Source organism: Pan troglodytes, chromosome 8 (genome assembly GCF_028858775.2).
Source record: "Pan troglodytes isolate AG18354 chromosome 8, NHGRI_mPanTro3-v2.0_pri, whole genome shotgun sequence".
Classification (NCBI taxonomy): domain Eukaryota; kingdom Metazoa; phylum Chordata; class Mammalia; order Primates; family Hominidae; genus Pan; species Pan troglodytes.
In genome coordinates this window covers 144,755,901-144,775,021 of record NC_072406.2, presented here as the reverse complement: position 1 = coordinate 144,775,021, position 19,121 = coordinate 144,755,901, and the positions used below count along the sequence as shown (strand labels likewise).

General features: G+C 57.0%; 1 protein-coding gene across 1 annotated transcript in view; it reads right to left on the bottom strand.

Moving 5' to 3' along the window:
- The window catches only part of INPP5A (inositol polyphosphate-5-phosphatase A), a 257,862-nt gene extending 239,187 nt beyond the window's left edge, over positions 1–18,675 (bottom strand). Inside the window, exon 1 of the mRNA XM_016919658.4 lies at positions 18,290–18,675. Coding sequence (XP_016775147.1) covers positions 18,290–18,364 — 75 coding nt within the window. The 5' untranslated portion in view covers positions 18,365–18,675. The remainder of the gene's footprint in view (positions 1–18,289) is intronic.
- Positions 18,676–19,121: the final 446 nt, after the last annotated feature.

The following is a 19,121-nucleotide window of genomic DNA, read 5'->3' as shown; positions in this document are numbered from 1 at the left end:
GTGCCATCAAGGAGGACCTATACATCTGGCAACTTCAGCACGGGGGCCGGGCCAGGCATCTGCACAAGGAAGGGAGCCCGCAGGCTGGGACAGATGCCTGGGTGAAGGCAGCTCCTCCACTTCAGGGGCCGGGCAGCCCCCCGAGACACCAGGGCACGGCAGACCCCAACTCAGGTTCCACCCAAGTCTGGAACTGAATTTTCTCCATCAAAAGCACCAAGCGCTGAGCCAAGGTGAATTCCAGCAGGTGAGAGGCTGTTCATCCTCTTACAAAAAGGGGAAACGCGTGTTTTTCATCTGTGACGCAGATTCCTAATGCAGCAGCTGCCATAAAACGCTGAAGTCACGCCCTGGTCTGTCTATGCAGACCACACGTGCTGAGGGCAACAAAACACCCTGCAGAGTGTGACAAGGTGTGTCAGTGTTGTGCCTGTCTAGGTCACTCTGCACGAAAACTAAACTAAAATTGTCAAGGTTATCAAAGTTCATAGACCAATTTTCTCCAAGACGCTAGGATACACTTGAACTCTCTCCCTGACAGGATAGAAGCCCCAAGTGTGTGCATTTGAGTTTGTAACCCACGGCTCTCAGGAGGCGAGTCAGGACGGCCCCACTGTCCAGAGGCTCCTGGTCACCCCGTGCACTTTGTGAGCACACACCAACGGCGCCAGGTCCCCTGAGTCACTTCAAGCTCCTCATCCTCCCAGCGTGGCCACGCCCCAGCCCAAGCCCCCCTTCTTCCCCTTCCGGCCAGGCAACTTATCAGAAGTTCAAAAAAACAGATAGGCCCCAGCAGCTCCACTGGGCCAGCGCCTGTAAAATGGGGTGAACGTACCCAGGGGACAACAGCCTCTCCTACGACATCTTCTCACTGGTCTCACAGAGGGATCAGGAGCGCCCTTCCCCAGCACGGTGAAGGAACAGGGGCCTGAGCACCATCACATATCACCACCCAGCCTGCAGCACCTGGTCCTGCCGCTTGCCATCCACACCCCCCACCCCACCATGCCATCTATGCCACCCACTAACCACGCCAGCCACACCACCTATGTCACCCACAGCAGCCATGCCACCCACACTGCCCATGCTACCCACATCAATGCCAACCACGCCACCCATACCAATCATGCCACACACAATACCATGCCACCCATACTACCCACAGGGACCAACCACGCTACCCACATCAGTGCCAACGCCACCCACACCAATCATGCCACACACAATACCACGCCACCCACATTGATCACACCAACCACAGCAATCACGCCACACACAATACCATGCCACCCATACTACCCACATGGACCAACCACGCTACCCACATCAGTGCCAATCATGCCACCCACATGGACCATGCTACCCATGCCACCCACACCAACCATGCCAACCACAACCCACAACACCCATGCCACCCACATCAACTGCACCAACCACGCAGCTTCCCAGGCAGGCTCAGCACCCATTTCCCGCCTCTCAGTAGCCTGAACAGCTGCCCCTTCCTTATTTTCCAGTTGGCTCTGATCCTCTGAAGCCCTCAGAACCCAGCCCCGCCACTTGCCCAGGAGCCCCTCTGCGGTGTCCACCTGCGCTGTGGACTCTGCGTGCCCTAAGCCACCCTCCAGCCACTGGACAAATCCCTTATCTCCTGCCGGAGCTCAGAGGCCAGGGAAGCCGGTGACCACAGCCGTGGAGCCAGGCAGCACAGTACACTACCCCTTTGCCCTGTGAGCACAACAGGCTAGTGAGGCCCTGAAAGTGACAACAGATATTCCAAATACTTCCTATCTGAATAAATATTTAACCAAGGCTCTGAGGAGGTGCCCTCGAATCCTCCCTCCCTATCCCACTCAATATTCCACACCAAGGCTCTGAGAAGGTGTTCACCAGTCCTCCCTCCCTGTCCTACTCAATATTCCACCAAGGCTCTGAGAAGGTGTTCACCAGTCCTCCCTCCCTATCCCACCCAATATTCCACCAAGGCTCTGAGAAGGCGTTCACCAATCCTCCCTCCCTATCCTACACAATATTCCACACCAAGGCTCTGAGAAGGCGCCACCAATCCTCCCTCACTATCCCACCCAATATTCCACCAAGGCTCTGAGAAGGTGTTCACCAATCCTCCCTCCCTATCCCACCCAATATTCCACCAAGGCTCTGAGAAGGTGTTCACCAATCCTCCCTCCCTATCCCACTCAATATTCCACCAAGGCTCTGAGAAGGCGTTCACCAATCCTCCCTCCCTATCCCACCCAATATTCCACCAAGGCTCTGAGAAGGTGTTCACCAGTCCTCCCTCCCTGTCCCACTCAATATTCCACCAAGGCTCTGAGAAGGTGTTCACCAGTCCTCCCTCCCTATCCCACTCAATATTCCACCAAGGCTCTGAGAAGGCGTTCACCAATCCTCCCTCCCTATCCCACTCAATATTCCACCAAGGCTCTGAGAAGGCGTTCACCAATCCTCCCTCCCTATCCCACCCAATATGCCACCAAGGCTCTGAGGAGGTGTTCACCAATCCTCCCTCCCTATCCCACTCAATATGCCACCAAGGCTCTGAGAAGGCATTCACCAATCCTCCCTCCCTATCCCACTCAATATTCCACCAAGGCTCTGAGAAGGCGTTCACCAATCCTCCCTCCCTATCCCACCCAATATGCCACCAAGGCTCTGAGGAGGTGTTCACCAATCCTCCCTCCCTATCCCACTCAATATTCCACCAAGGCTCTGAGAAGGTGTTCACCAATCCTCCCTCCCTATCCTACCCAATATTCCACCAAGGCTCTGAGAAGGTGTTCACCAGTCCTCCCTCCCTGTCCTACTCAATATTCCACCAAGGCTCTGAGAAGGTGTTCACCAGTCCTCCCTCCCTGTCCTACTCAATATTCCACCAAGGCTCTGAGAAGGTGTTCACCAATCCCCCCTCCCTATCCTACACAATATTCCACACCAAGGCTCTGAGAAGGTGTTCACCAATCCCCCCTCCCTATCCTACACAATATTCCACACCAAGGCTCTGAGAAGGTGTTCACCAATCCTCCCTCCCTATCCCACTCAATATTCCACCAAGGCTCTGAGAAGGCGTTCACCAATCCTCCCTCCCTATCCCACCCAATATGCCACCAAGGCTCTGAGAAGGCATTCACCAATCCTCCCTCCCTATCCCACTCAATATTCCACCAAGGCTCTGAGAAGGCGTTCACCAATCCTCCCTCCCTATCCCACCCAATATGCCACCAAGGCTCTGAGGAGGTGTTCACCAATCCTCCCTCCCTATCCCACTCAATATTCCACCAAGGCTCTGAGAAGGTGTTCACCAATCCTCCCTCCCTATCCTACCCAATATTCCACCAAGGCTCTGAGAAGGTGTTCACCAGTCCTCCCTCCCTGTCCTACTCAATATTCCACCAAGGCTCTGAGAAGGTGTTCACCAGTCCTCCCTCCCTGTCCTACTCAATATTCCACCAAGGCTCTGAGAAGGTGTTCACCAATCCCCCCTCCCTATCCTACACAATATTCCACACCAAGGCTCTGAGAAGGTGTTCACCAATCCTCCCTCCCTATCCCACTCAATATTCCACCAAGGCTCTGAGAAGGCGTTCACCAATCCTCCCTCCCTATCCCACCCAATATGCCACCAAGGCTCTGAGAAGGCATTCACCAATCCTCCCTCCCTATCCCACTCAATATTCCACCAAGGCTCTGAGAAGGCGTTCACCAATCCTCCCTCCCTATCCCACCCAATATGCCACCAAGGCTCTGAGGAGGTGTTCACCAATCCTCCCTCCCTATCCCACTCAATATTCCACCAAGGCTCTAAGAAGGTGTTCACCAATCCTCCCTCCCTATCCTACTCAATATTCCACCAAGGCTCTGAGAAGGCGTTCACCAGTCCTCCCTCCCTATCCCACTCAATATGCCACCAAGGCTCTGAGGAGGTGTTCACCAGTCCTCCCTCCCTGTCCCACTCAATATTCCACCAAGGCTCTGAGAAGGCGTTCACCAATCCTCCCTCCCTATCCTACCCATATTCCACCAAGGCTCTGAGAAGGTGTTCACCAATCCTCCCTCCCTATCCCACTCAATATTCCACCAAGGCTCTGAGAAGGCGTTCACCAATCCTCCCTCCCTATCCCACCCAATATGCCACCAAGGCTCTGAGGAGGTGTTCACCAGTCCTCCCTCCCTATCCCACTCAATATGCCACCAAGGCTCTGAGAAGGCATTCACCAATCCTCCCTCCCTATCCCACTCAATATTCCACCAAGGCTCTGAGAAGGCATTCACCAATCCTCCCTCCCTATCCCACTCAATATGCCACCAAGGCTCTGAGAAGGCGCCACCAATCCTCCCTCCCTATCCCACTCCAACTTCACCAAGGCTCTGAGAAGGCACCCATAAATGCTCCCGAGTGAATGGGAGACAAGGATGCAGGAGGACACAGCCTCACACAGAAGCTCTCCTGGTCCTTGGGCCTCCTGCTCCACCGACAGACTCAGCACAGCAGAATCAGAGGACACCTGGACCCCTGTGGGGGGGGTACTGCCAGGTTGGGCCGCAAGGCGGCAGAGCTCCGAACCCCAGGGACTCCCCGAGCAGAACCCAGTTTAATCGTGCAGCCGACTATTCAGAGAAGACCCCGGCTGGCTCTTCTGACAGTCTTGGTCAGTCCTGCCTCTGTCCCCCTGGGTCCTGCCTCTGTTCCCTAGCTGGTCAGGCCCATTCCCGCCCCACGTCCCTCCAGCCTGGTCCCAGGCCTCCACCTTCCACCTGTGTACGACGCACACACTGCCCACTGCAGCAGCGAGGGAGGCACAGCCGTTACAGCAAACAGGAAGTTGCAACAGCTCTGAAAAACCGTAACGGTGATGGAGAAAATTAAAGCAAGTCATATGTCCCCACAAGTCTGTGTGCTACTTGGACAGATGTCTTTCTCCAGAGAACCAGCTCCTCTGAGAGTCCCACCCAAATCCCCCCACATGACCCACAGTGGCTGGTCCACTTTGCACCCAGGCGTATGGCAAACACTTGCTGACCCAGAAGCCCGGTGTCCCCCGACCACCTGGAGGGACGCTGCAGGCAGATGACGGTGGGCTGGCCTGTCCCCTAACTAAGGCACTCTTTGCAAGAAACAAAGCAGCAGGCAGTCAACCCAGTTCTCAGCTTCACACTCGCAGGCTCATCCATGTGGTCAGAGTGCCAGGGACCACAGGAAGGGGCTCCCCACTCAGCTCTGCAGTCTAACATTCACAGTGCCAGCAGGTGGCAACTGACAGCCGCTCAGAAGCCTGAAAGGTAGGCAAGGGAGGGTGCTCAGGGCTAAGGCTCCACAGCTGCCCACCAGGCTCGCACTCTGGGCCGCATCCCCCTCATCTGCTCAGTGGGCTCAGGCAGGAACCTGGACCAAGCAGCGTGTGGCTACTGAAGCCACTGGCCCAAGTGGACCACAGTGCAGCCCCTTTCAGGTGGACCCCTTTCCAGGTGGCCTGCAGAGTCCCCACCACATGGCCCACTGTCACCCAAGGATGGCCAGGTCCACCCAAGAGAGCCACGCACCCAATGACCACCCTGAAGGCCAAACGCCATAGGGGCCAGTTGGTGGCCAAAGAGACAACAGCTACGTCTGGCAGAACCGCCCCTGCAGTGCCAAGGATCTAAGACAACAGGAGGCGAGGTCAGCAACCATGGCCCCTCACACTCTGGCGGCTGCCACCTCCACCGTCTTCCATGAGGTCAGGTGGGACCAAATTAGTGTTTCCACTTGTTTTAATAGTGAAATAGCCAGACACCCCCACTCCCAGCTGTCCTACAATGGACGTCCTGTGGCCAGCGAGCCCAGCCAGAATGCCGGCTTGGCCACTTGCATTCAGAAGGTTCGTACCATGCGGCTCACAGCCAGGCCCTCTCAGCACGTCAAGGGACACAGCGGCCGGTTCACGGAAAAGCTCAGCCCAAGGGTGTCGCTTCCCTCCTCTCACGGGCGCTGCTCCAGGTGTGGTGAGGTGCACCTTGGAGTGACAGCAGTGTCACAGGTGGCACTAGCTATGCAGAACCTCAGAGTTGCTGCTGAGACCTGCACCTGGACTCCCAAAAACCACTGACACCCAGGAGAGAGTGGTCGCTGGAGAGGACAGGGACTACTGGCCAGAGGCCTGAGACAGCCCCCCGAGCAGCCTCACTACATCCCTGAGAGGCTGGGTGAAGTGAATTAACCTGCGGGACCACTCTGACCCTAAACAGTGGCAATGTGGTCTCCTAAGCTCTCTCTGCTCTCCCCGATAAATACTAATAACTCAAGACTGACCCCATCTTCTACTGCCCGGTTAGTAACTCGAGGCTGACCCCATCCCCTGATGCCCGGTTAGTAACTCGAGGCTGACCCCATCCCCTGATGCCCGGTTAGTAACTCGAGGCTGACCCCATCCCCTAATGCCTGGTTAATAATTTGAGGCTGACTCCGTACTCTAAGGCACAGTGACTCAGTCGTCACACCAATCCTGTAACAGAGACACACCAACCCCACCATTCAGACCAGGGGCAGAGAGTGGGGCTGCAGGAACCCAGGCTGGGCTGGGTGGCCCCGACCTGTGTCACAGAGCCTCACGGAAGCCCCGGCTCCTGCCCTGCAGCTGCAGAGCTCCAGGACACGCACCTGTCTGCTCCTGCTTCACCTGCACTCACCACGCTCATCACACCTGCCACCTGCCAGGCAAACGGGAGCCTCTTAGCAGAGGCCTCGCATCCCACAGGCCCTCCTGGAGGGGTGGGCAGAGGGCAGCCCGCCAACACCGTCCGTCATCCAGCTGTCAAAGCCATTACCAACACGGCAAGATAACCATCCTTGTGGGGAATTATTATTTGGAAGTAGGACCAGAAATGCAAGTTAAACCGCAAGATGCCACCACACAGCCATAATTAAAAAGACAAATGCCACCAAGTGCTGGCATGATGCAGAAGAGCTAGAGTCCTTCCACACCACTCGATGGGGCACGAATGGGGCAGCAACTATGGGAAGAATTGAGCAGCTCCCGGAAAGACAGCCACAGAGTGACCACTCGGCCAGCCCTAGAGCAGTGACACCCTCGTCCACACAGGCACGTGCATATCCACAAACAGTGCACTAGCCACGATAGCCCCAACGTCCATCTGTGGGCGACTGGAGAAACGAGGTGTGCCTCCACTCAGGGGACACTGCTCAGCCATGAAACAGGGCAGACAAGCCCAGGCGCAGTGGCTCACACCTGTCATCCCAGCACTTTGGGAGGCCAAGGTGGGAGGATCACTTGAGGCCAGGAATTCGAGACCAGCCTGGGCAACATAGCGAGACCCCATACCTACAAAAAATTGTAAAAGCCTGGTGTGGTGGCCGCGCCTGTGGCCCCAGCTACTCAGGAGGCTGAAGCAGGAAGAATGCTTGAGTCCAGGAGTTTGAGGCTTCAGTGAGTGGTGACTGTGCCACTGCACTCCAGCCTAGGTGGAAGTGAGACCCTATCTCAAAAAAAAAAAAAAAAAAGCCAGATAAACTGCTGATATGCAAAGCATATCAATACAAACCTTGAAACGCTGCGTTATGCTAAGTCAAAGAAACCAGACGCATGAAAACAACACAGCCTGTGGTTCACGATACAGTACCCTCGGCGCAGGCGAAACTGGCGGGACAGAAAGCAGTTGTGGCCCAGGGCCGGGAGCAGGGACTGAGGAGGGAAGTGTCTCAAAACTGAGGTGCGGTGATGGTTACACACCATAAATATTTTCTCAAAGTCAGTGAACCATACACTCACATTGGGTGAACTGCATGCTATTCAAATCCCGGGTAAATAACACTGTTAAATGCGCAAACACAAAAGCCAACCAGATCTCGGAACACCCACAGGCCTCTCCCTCACCCCCAGGCCGGGTGCGAGGCAGAAGCAGAGCCGACTCCAGGGCCACCGGCAACGGGCAGCAGAGGCCTGGCCTGGCCTTTGGTGACTTCAACACCCCTTCCCCTGGCCCCGCTGACCTCCTGAGCATGGCATATGTGGCCGCAAACACCACCACGGTCCAGGGACTACCGGATCCACAGCTCCTCCAACTCCCTTCCAGCTGCATTGGCCCTACCCCACCCCTCCACCCATTTGAGCAGAACCCGAATAAAGACACCATGGCCGGGCACGATGGCTCACACCTGTAATGCGGGCAGATCACAAGGTCAGGAGTTCGAGACCAGCCTGGCCAATACGGTGAAACCCTGTCTCTACTAAAAATACAAAAAAAAATTAGCCAGGTGTGGTGGTGCACGCCTGTAATCCCAGCTACTAAGGGGGCTGAGGCAGGAGAACTGCTTGAACCTGGGAGGCGGAGGTCGCAGTGAGGTGAGATCACACCATTGTACTCCAGCCTGGGTGATGGAGTGTCCGTCTTAAAAAAAAAAACATTAAAAAAGACACCATGGTCCCCACCCCAGACGCTGCTGCCAAAGGCCAGCACACCTGAGTGTGACGCCACAGTCACGGTAAAGCAGAGTATGACAGGAAGGGAGCTTGGGACTCACTTGGTGAGTCACCAAGAACGCGTCACAGGGCTGGGGGCACGCGGGCTGTCCCGTGAAGGAGGAAAACCCTGCTTGCCTAGGCGAGGCGTCCCGGAGGAACCCTTTGAAAAAAGAGCCCCTCAAGCTGAGGCATGAAGGCCTGAAAAACCAAGTCCTGTTCAGGCCACAGGCGCTGGGGTAGAGAAGGAGGAGATGGGAGGTCAGCCCAGGGCGACGGCGAGGGTGCAGGTGCCCGGCCTCCCGGGAACCCCAGATGCCAGGCAGGTGGGCAGAGGCGGGCACTCCCTCCCGGTTATATTCACCACAGGCAGCTGGGCCCGGGCTCACAGAACCTCACACCACCCAGGCAGCCGAGTGCACTGCTCAGCCTGGGCCACGCACCCCGGACAGAAGCAAAGGCCAGGCTGTTACCGAGAGGCCGCCGAGAACACCTGACGCCAGGAAGAGGATGGAGAGAGCCCCTCCAGGGACCCCTGATGGCAGTAACGCCTCACTCAGCCCAAAGGCTGACAGTCCAGAAACCATGTGACAGCCACGCCCTCCCTGACCACCCTGAGCCACCATGCAAGGTGGGATTCCCACTCCCTGGGCACAGACAGGCTGACAGGTGAAACACAGCCCAAGGCCGCACGTGCGAGGAGAGGTGGGGCCCGCCCCGCATCCACGTGAACCTGGACTGTGGCCTGGCACCTGGCACTGAAGGCGGGATTTCCTCTCCACGGGGACTTGGGCCAAAGCCAAGTCTCGGGTTCTTCAGTCTCCTCTGGTTCCTGGAATGAGGACCAGTCATGCAGGACCCCGAGAGAGGAGGATGCAGAAAGGAAGGCTGCCTGAGGCAGATGACACAGCAGACGACACAGCCTGCTAACCAGGGCCAGGCCTGGGCTCTGCTGAGCAGGAAACAGAGTCTGCCCCTGCCAGAGTACAGTCCTGGTGCCTACAGGACCAAAGGCAGGGCCAGGCAAGACCGGCCAGGCAAGACCAGCCAGGCAGGCCCAGGCAGAAACGAGAGGGAAGGGCCAGGGAGAACAGTGGCTGGGCGGTCACGTGGGGACAAGGGGACAGGCCAGAGCCCAGGGGGCCCGGGGTATGCAGTGCACCCAGGAAGAGGGGCAGTTCAGTGCAGGCTACACAGATCTGCAGGAGCCAGGAGACCCCACGCAGAGACACCCAGGACAATTCAGAGTGGGAAGGAGGCGGGGAAGGGGCCGGGAAAGCTGCCCCAGCAGCCGAGGCAGCCCTACTAAGCCCTTACCCACCTTCCAAGACAGAGAAGGGGGAGCACGGCCCCCCGACACAGCAACCAGCTGGTCCCCAGCAACCCCTAAAGAGGAGTCTCACACTCCTGTCGGAGAGAAGGATCAAGAAGACAACCGGCTCACGGTCACCGAGACCCACCAGGGGCTCAGGGTTCAAGTAACAGGCTGATCCGGAGGCCATGCTCCTGGAGGTGGGGCTGTTCTCACTCACAACGGGGAAAAACCAGAAGCGGCATCTTCTGAACCTGGAGTGGCAGCAGAGGGCCTTTTCCCAACACTCAGGGCACGCTGCTGGGAAACCACTTCTGCGCCAACGCCAAGACCCCCGCAGGCTGGGAGCGCCATCACCCTAGACCTGCCCCAGAAGTGATGTCCAGCCCCAACCCACCCAGGACGACTGGTGGCTTCCACATCCTCGGAAGCGTCCTCGGTCACATGAGCACATGGCGTCACACGGCCAAGGGCTGCAGGCTCCAGGACGTCCCCAGACGCCTCGGCCATTCATCCCAACACAACGGTGCTGCCGGCCCCCGTACACAAGCAGGACCTGGTGGACGCTCCTCCAGAGCCATTTCCACGTCTCCAAACACACCTTGAACATTAGAGCCTAAAGAGTGGACACAGTGCAGGTGCCATCCACACTCTCATCACCTCAGGCCGAGCGGAGGCAGCAACCACGATAGAGGCAGTCGGCCTTCCTGAAAGCCGGCCTGGAGCCAGCGCTCAGAGCTCCACAAAGCAGGGGGAGCTTGGAAAACGCCAGATCTGAGCCCATGGCAGCACCAACCAGACCTGGTGGGGTGGGACTTGGGGCTCCAGAGCCTCTGAGCCCAGTTCCTGGTTCCCACCAGGCTCTGAGATTCCCAAGTATCCCAATTAATGAAACCGAGCAAAGGAAGGGGAAACTTGACAGGACTTTCAGGTCCGCATGGGAACAGCCTGCCTGTTCCGCACCCTCTTCCCCTAGGGCTCCCACAGGTATTTCACTGGAGTGCACTCACATCGGAAGGACCGCCCAAGAAACAGCGGGAACACCCCGGCAGGGGCAGTGGGGCACAGAGTGGCATGTGGAGAGATGCCCACCCTCCTCCGCCTGGACCCCATTCCCGGATGGAGGCCACCTTCCTGGAGGCTGTCCCTCCATGAGCCCCACAGCTCAGAGAGACCAGCCGTCTCCTGCCGTAGGCAGCCCCCTCAGCCGCCCCGATCTGGTCAAAGTCTTCCGAATGCCCCTCCAGCCCCTGCACAGAGGGGCTCTAAATTTGATGCTTCACAGTGGGGCAGGCCTGGGTCTGGATTTCTGTAACTTCTGAATCAGACCCAACAAGTCCACGGAAACACCCCAGTACCAGCCTCTTCCCCCAAAATCAGACCCCCACCGAGCACAGCCATCCCAGAGCCGTGCGGGGCCCTCTGCCCTGCTCCACCTGCCCCACAACTCCACACGGACAGACACTCCTCAGTGGTGCTGGTCAGAGTGGGGCTTCTCGGAGCAGCGCAGGCGACAGGGACGGACGTGACCACGCCTACGTGCAGACATTCTCCCAACACTGCCCGACAGGTCGATCTGGGTGCTTACTTCAAAACATGAGGAATCGTTAATATTTCAAACCAAAGAAGTCCCACCACCCCCACCCCTAACCCGGGTGATCTAAACTCTCTCCTCAGCAACTCTAGAGACTGATAAAAAAAACAGGAAGTAAACGGGGGATGAAAGTTTGTGAGCAGAGAGAACACCGCCGGCCGTTCTCAAAGGCTGAATCAGTAACAATCCAAAGAGCACAGCCTGCTGCGTCCCAAATGCCAGGGCCGGAGGGAGAGGGGCATGCAGAGCTGGCAAACGGAGAACTGCCAGGCTTATTCCAAAAGTCTAAAAATCAAGGACAGACCCGAAATGATGGTGTCTAAGGTAAGGAGGTGTTCAAGATTTAGACGTGGTTTCCTGAGGTGGCAGAAGCAGCTCCCGTACCCTGCAGCCAGGGCCGGGACCACAGTCATATTTAACCCTCCCTGCCCGGCAGACAGACGATCCTGCCGCTTATGAGCCCTGGCAAACAGGTCATAATTCTCCCAGGGAAAGTGCACCGAGATCTTGGGTCAGAGACAGCAACGCAAAAAAAGAGACTGCTGAGACACCTCCAGCCACGCCCATTGCCGCACAGGGGCAGGGAGGGCACCTGCAGACCACAGGCCGCCCCCATCCTCTGTGCCCGGCACACAGGGAGGAAGACAGCTGCCTCCGAAATGAGGACGCCCCAACCTCCTTGAGAGGTGGCACTCTGCTCTGGCCGGAGCGGCAGAGCAGGGCCCCACCTACTGCAGGCTAGCATCCTGGTTGTGCGCTTCTCCCTGGGAGTGGGCACCCACACAGAGATGGCACTTACGGCTGTGTGTCTAGATGAGGTCCCAGGAAGGGAGAAGGGTGGCCAGCCTGAGCCCAGGGGCGCCAACACTGAGAGGTGCAGAAACCAGAACCCTGGGACCCCACTGGTAGGGATGTGGCATGGGGCAGCCACCATGGACTGCCTGACAGGCCCTCGAGGGTTAAATACGAACTCACCACGTCACCCAGCAATGCCAAGACTATGCACACCCAACAGCACTGAGAACGCATGTCCGCCTAGGGACGCCTGCAAAGATGCACACAGCAGCACTGTTCACCAGAACCGGAAGGAGGGAACAGCCCAAACATCCACTGTTCACCAGGACCGGAAGGCGGGAACAGCCCAAACATCCACGGTTCACCCGAACTTAAAGGTGGGAATAGGCCAAACATCCACTGTTCACCAGAACCGGAAGGAGGGAACAGGCCAAACATCCACCAGCTGATGAACACAGAAACAAAACTTGGTGTATCCACACAATGGAATATTATTCAGCCATAAACAGGAATAAAGAGACTTGGCACTGTGGCTCATGCCTGTAAGCCCAGCACTTTGGGAGGCCAAGGCCAGGGGATCACTTGAGGCCAGGACTTTCAGACTAGCCTAGGCAGCATAGTGAGACCTCACCTTCTCAAAAAGTAAAAAGAATTAGCTGGGCATAGTGGTGCATGCCTGTAGTCCCTGTTATTCAGGAGGCTGAGGCAGGAGGATCACTTGAAGCCAGGAGCTCAAGGCCACAGTGAGCTGCGATCACACCACTGCATTCCAGTCTGGGTGAACAGCAAGACACTGTCTCTATAATTTAAAAGAAAAAAGAAAGAAAGGAAGAAATGCAGGACTGATGCACGCTGCAACATGGACACTTTTACATACGCTCAGTGAAAGCAGTCAGGTCAAAGGGCAGACCGTCTGATCCCATGTATGTGAAACGCCCGGGACAGGCAAATCCACAGAGAGGAAAACTGACTGCAGGGGGTGGGGAGGCTGGGGGACGTGGGGCTTGGGTGCTAATGCAGCTTCTTTTTGAGGTGATAAAAATGTTCTACAATTGCCTGTGGTGACAGCTGCACACCCTGTGAATATACTGAAAACCAGTGAATTGTACACCTCATATGGGAGAAAGGGCTGGGTGTGAGGGCCCACACCTGTGATTCCAACACTCCGGGAGACAGAGATGAGAGCACTGCTTGAGCCCAGGAGTTTGAGCCCAGTCTGGGCAACACAGCAAGACCCCATCTCTACAAAAAATAAAAATAAAAAAATCAGCTGGGTGTGGTAGCGTGCACCTGTGGTCCCAGCTACTTAGAAGGCTGAGGCGGGAGGATGGCTGCAGCTCACTTCAGCCCAGGAGTTCAAGGCTACAGTGAGCCACCGCACTCCAGCCTGGGCGACAGAATGAGACCCTGTCTGAAAACAAAAAAGAAAAGGAAAAAATGGGTGAGGGGCATGGTGTGTGAATTCTGTCCCAGCACAGCCATTACCAAGTGAAACATCCCTGAAGAAGAAGGAGGATCCACAGAGGGAGCAAAAGTTCTGGCTAGTCACTGCCAGCTGGGTACAACCCGCACCCAGCCCTGGGCCCTGCTGTGCAGGAGTGCTGGGGCAGAGGCCTGGAGAAGGACATGGAGGGGAGACCCCCCCACCCCACTCGAGGGCTGCCACGGTAGAGAGTCAGGATGCCCCGCAGTGGCTGGAGGAAACATGGAGTTCAGAGTTTTCAAGGTGGGAGAGAGGGCAGTACCTTTGGTGTTGCCAGGAACCACATGGCAAAGAAGGCAATGCTGATGCTACCAGAGAGAGACGCCAGCCTGCACCACTGACCATCACCGACTCCATACCCACAGCAGCTCTGCCACCTCCACGCTCTTCCAGGGCTCTTCAACACCTGCTGACTGCAAGGTGCTCAGGTCCCTGCCAGCGAGCACTTGCCGAGCCCACTCTCACAGCCGTTCTGCAACCCTGGGTCTGGGCAGAGGGACAGGGCTGCCCGGGAGCTGACTAAGCAAAAAGGCAAACTGGCTCAGAACTGACTTAGCTGCGAACAAGCAGCAGGAAGGGCCGCCAGGCAGATACCCGCCAGCGGGCTGTGTTCTCAGGACCAAACAGCAGCCTGACCATGCAAGGGTGGGACGCAGTTATGACGCCACAGCTGGCAAGAATTCACCTCCTCAATTCCCTTCTCATAAAAATGGAAGGAACCAAAAGCCAGAAACCTCACTTGTCAAAAAACCAGCCACATCAAAGCAAAACGATTAAATATGGACCCCTGGTCACCTCTTTCCAAGCAAACCAGTAGTGACAGCAGGAGTCCAATCCAGGAATTAAAGACCAGCTGCAGGGCTCACCGAGGGTGGTCTGGCAGTCTGCATAAGCCTGGGAAAGTCCCAGGCACCCCAGCCACCTGGCCAGAGACAGGGGTGCCCATGACAGTTTGGGGAGGGAGGACTGGGCTGAGGAGGCCTATTCACAGGTTGACTAGGTCAAAACTATTTCTATAATACTACAAAATGACTCCTCTTTCCATTCTCATTGTCTCCTAGGGAAGAACGGCCAACACCTGAGGGGGTGCCTGTGATGTTGGATGATGTAATCGCTCTGCCAGCTAGTGCATTGAGCTATGTATTCTCATGCAGTCTCAGCTCCCAATATGAGAAATATTGGTAGTTATAACCAACATAAACAAGAACTCTTTCGGGTCCTCCATAATTTCTAGGAAAGTGAGGGATAAGGGCTTGGGGACCGGTACACTGTAAGGCATTTACCGCAACACTGTCTGCACAGGGTCAGACACAACCCCAGTGGGGACAGCCCCGCAGCCCGCAGCACAGCCAATCTGGGGTCACAAAGATGGAGTAGTGATGAGCAAACAGAGTGAGATTCCGTGTGGATCCCAGGACGCTACAAACCACAGCTAAAGTTGACGCACGCAGCGTTTTGAGAGGGGTGACCTCTGGACCAGGGACAGTGGCTCACACCTGTAATCCCAGCACTTTGGGAAGCCGAGGCAGGTGGATTGCTTGGGCCCAGGAGTTCCAGACCAGCCTGGACAACACGGCGAAACCTGGTCTCTACAAAAATTAGCTAGGCATGGTGGCGTGTGCCTGTGGTCCCAGCTACTTAGGATGCTGAGGTTCACCTGAGTCAGGGCGGTCGAGGCTGCAGTGAGTTGCGACTGCACCACTACAGCACTCTAGCCTGGGCGACAGAATGAGACCCTGTCTAAAACAAAAACAAGACGGGGAGGAGGAGGGGCCTTAAGAGGGGAGACTTTCAAAACTGCAAAAGCAAAAGCAAACCACCTATCACTTGTGCACAAAAGGAAAACAGAATCCGCCACAGTCCGGGATATCTGCTTCAGATTCAAACACCTTCCTCCTCGGAACTGTGACCGGCTCCAGCACTGGTCACAGACGAGCTTGGCTTCCAACACGATGAGACTGGGCGAGAAAGATTCCTTCACAGCCTGAGCACTGCCTGCAGGGTGCGTTCGTCAGCACGGGACGGGCTGCACAAAGGCAAACAGAATCTCAAAGCAGGTCCCCTGAAATCCAGGACAAACCAAGAAACCAAAACTTCCTTCACTCATGAATTTCCTTCCACCGGCCAGGCTTCTGGCCCACAAGTACCACACCCCAAACCTCAACCAAGGAAGGGGGCCTGGGAATGTGAGTGCCTGGCTGGTTTCCACTGAAGGAGGCTGGGTCTGGCCCCCGGAGACTGAGCTGCACACATTAAGAAATCTTCAGACACGGACAGAGAAGTTTCCACTCAGCCCTGAAATCACAATGCACCTTTCAGAATTAACCTATGTACTGTTGACCTAAACAAATGTTCCTTCTAAACATAAACATAATGCAAAATTCCACATAGCCTTTAAGAAAAGTGAAAATTCAGAGAGAATAGGTTGCTAAACAAAAGTGAATTAAGTTACCCAATTTAATATCAACAGAGATAAATACGTGTATACAATTGAAACACAACAAAAATGCTAGAACTCAGAATCAAAGATTACTGGAAAGAATGTCTGCACAGTAAAACTCGTTTCCCTTTGAGACTAAAATGCCCCAGCAAACTTAATGCTCCTGACATTTCTGAGGCTTTGAAGCCGCAGCTAACGGATCTGAATCATCTGAACAAAACCATGCTATAGTGACATGTTACTGGAAAGCCTAGAATAGAACGCCAAATATACAGACACACACCCATGCCAGGCACTTTTGTAGAAAATGATCAAACATAAACCTAGATGAAGTTGTTAATAATAAAGTGTGAGGAAAAGCAGTTCCTCCCCAGCAGGTCAGTATAATACATGGGCACCTGGAAGTTAAAATAAGAAAAACAGAAAAACAGCGCCTTTTGTTAATAAAAACCAAACCTAGCCTGTGCATGAACTGAGCTTCATCAAACACTTCACCCATGCTTGCTGCCAGCAAAGACACAAGACCTCCTCCTGAAATGGAAACCACGCGTGCATCAGTGGCACACATCCGTCATAAAGCTGGTGCGGCGCCCCACTGTTCACCTAGGGAGGGAGGGAGGGAGGGAGGGAGCGTCCGTGGCTCCACGGCCTCCATCTGGGCCACTTGGAGCCTCACTCTGCTTTATTTGGGTTGGCAGCACGAGTACCAACAGCAGGGTGGCACCGTGGCTGAAACGCCAAACTAGGTCAGACCGGCCTGCCTCTGGGGAGCTCCCAGTGCGCCCTGGGCCTCAGCTCCCTGGTCTCTCCAGAGATGGGGGCACCCTGGGATCCTGGGTGGGAATGAGGCTTGGGTGGGAGGGGCCCTAGAAGGTAAAGGCCATAGGCAGTCAGCATCCCCTTTCTGGCCCTGAAGAGCTTCTCAGCATCTTTTTCTTCAATAAACAAGAAATGTAAAGTCCTACAGTGCTTTCAACAGACTTCCCTTATTTAAGAACTAAAGAGATACTAAGTGGCAGGGTTAAATGGGGGCACCCTACCCTCTGGCCCTGCAGGGACAGACAGACAGTGAGGCCAGCACCCAGGCATCCAGGAGCTGGGGCTGACAGCCAGAGTGGAGGGCCTAGGCTCAGAGGACAGGGGCCAGGGGTGGGAGTCAAGGGTTAGGGTTTGGGAATTCTGCAGGCTCAAGGCCCAGGCTTTAAGACCAGGATTCAGGATTCAGGATTCAGGGGCAGGAGCTTGTTGGAGGAAGGGGCCAAGGATGGGATCTAGGAACCAGAGTTAGGGGCAGGGTCCAGAATCGGGTTTGGGGCCTGATTCTGGAACCAGGGTTCCAGGTTCAGGGGTCAAGGACAGGGGTTCAGGGCCATAAGCTGGGGCCTGAGGTTGAAATTCAGGGTTCAGAGTCAGGCTAGATTGGCTTTAGAGGCAAAGGACCACAGTATGAAGGCTGGGATTCTAGGGCTAGAATTCAGTGATTGGGGAACAGGGACAGGAGGTTGGGGCCACAGCCCTGTGTCAGAAGTTCCTGGGTTAGGGTTTGTGGTTATGTTTCAGGGTTTGGGGTCCAGGGCTCAGGGACCAGAGACAGACGTCTGAGAGCAGGTTCTGTAACCAGGGTTCTGCAGTGGGACCAGAGACAGACGTCTGAGAGCAGGTTCTGTGACCAGGGTTCTGCAGTCAGGATTTGAGGTTCCAGTGACCAGGGATCTGCGGTTCAGGGCCAGGGCTGGGGATGGGCATTCCAGGGCCAGGGTTCTGAGGATTCGGAAATCAGGGCTGGGGCTGGGTTTGGTGCGCACAGACCCGGTTTCTGGGGTTTGGGTTCCAGGGACTGTTAACAGGGGTTCTGACAGGGTTTTAATATTGGAGTTTCGAGGTCAGGATTTGCAGACAGGAGTTCAGAGGCAGGGTCCCAGGGTCAACGGTCAGCTGCTGGAGTCTGGAGGATGGGGTTCGGGGATTCAGGGCCCAGGTCTTCAGGTCTCGGGCTTGGGGATCAAGACAGGGGTCTGGGCTCCCAGACTTGGGAATCAGGACAGGAGTCTGGGGTCCCAGGTACAGGGATCAGAGTCTGGGGCCTCTGGGTCTGGAGGTTCAAGGTCCAGGGTCCAGGGCTTGCAGTTCGGGACCCCGGGGTCAGGGTCGGGGGTTCCGGGCTTGGGGCCTGCCGCCGGCACGGGGGACTTACGTCGTCGAAGAGCGAGCCCACGTTGGCCGTGACCAGCAGCACCGCGGTGCCCGGGGCGGCCGCCTTCCCCGCCATGGTGCCCGGGCGGCGCGGGCGCTGGGCTGGGCGGCGGCGGCGGCGGCCGCTTCCTCCGGGACCGGCTGGCCGGGGTCTTCGCGGGGCCGCGGGGCGTCAGCTGCGCCGGGGGGCGGCCCCGGGGCGCATCGCGGGCTCGGCGGGTCGGCCGGGCCTGGCCGGGGGTCCGGCCTCGCGCTCGCTCGCTCGCTCGCTGCTCCGCGGCCCCGCGCCCGTCGCTCGCCGCCGCGCCTCACAGCGGCCCGCGCGCAGCCATTAGATCCGCTGGGAAAGTTCCCGCAGCCGCCGCGGACTCAGGCTGAGGGCAAGTCCCGCCCCGCGGAGCCGAGCCCGGGGCGGGGCCTGGGCGGGGCGGAGCCTGACTCGGGGTGGGGCCTGTGCGGGGTGGAGCCGGGCCTGGGGCGGAGCCGTGCTGGGGGCGGAGCCTTGAGGTGCGGAGCCTGAGTTGGGCCTAGATCTGAACAGAGTGGGGCGGGGCCTGCGGGGGGCGTGGCCTGTGCGGGACTTGGTGTCCTCGTGGAGGCGGGGCCTGCCGCGGGGCGGGGCCTCCTTTCGGGGCGGGGCCTACGCGGGACGCTCTTGCGACCGGCGGCCTAGTACTGGCCGCTCCCGGAGGGCGCTTCTGTCAGTCAGGCCCGCAAGAACGCCGCGCCCCCGCCCCGCCCCCCGCGCCGCGGCTGCGCACAGACTCCGCCCTTCGCACTTCTATGACGTCACGGCCCTGCTCCGGCGGCACCTCTTAAAGGGGCCCTGTGTT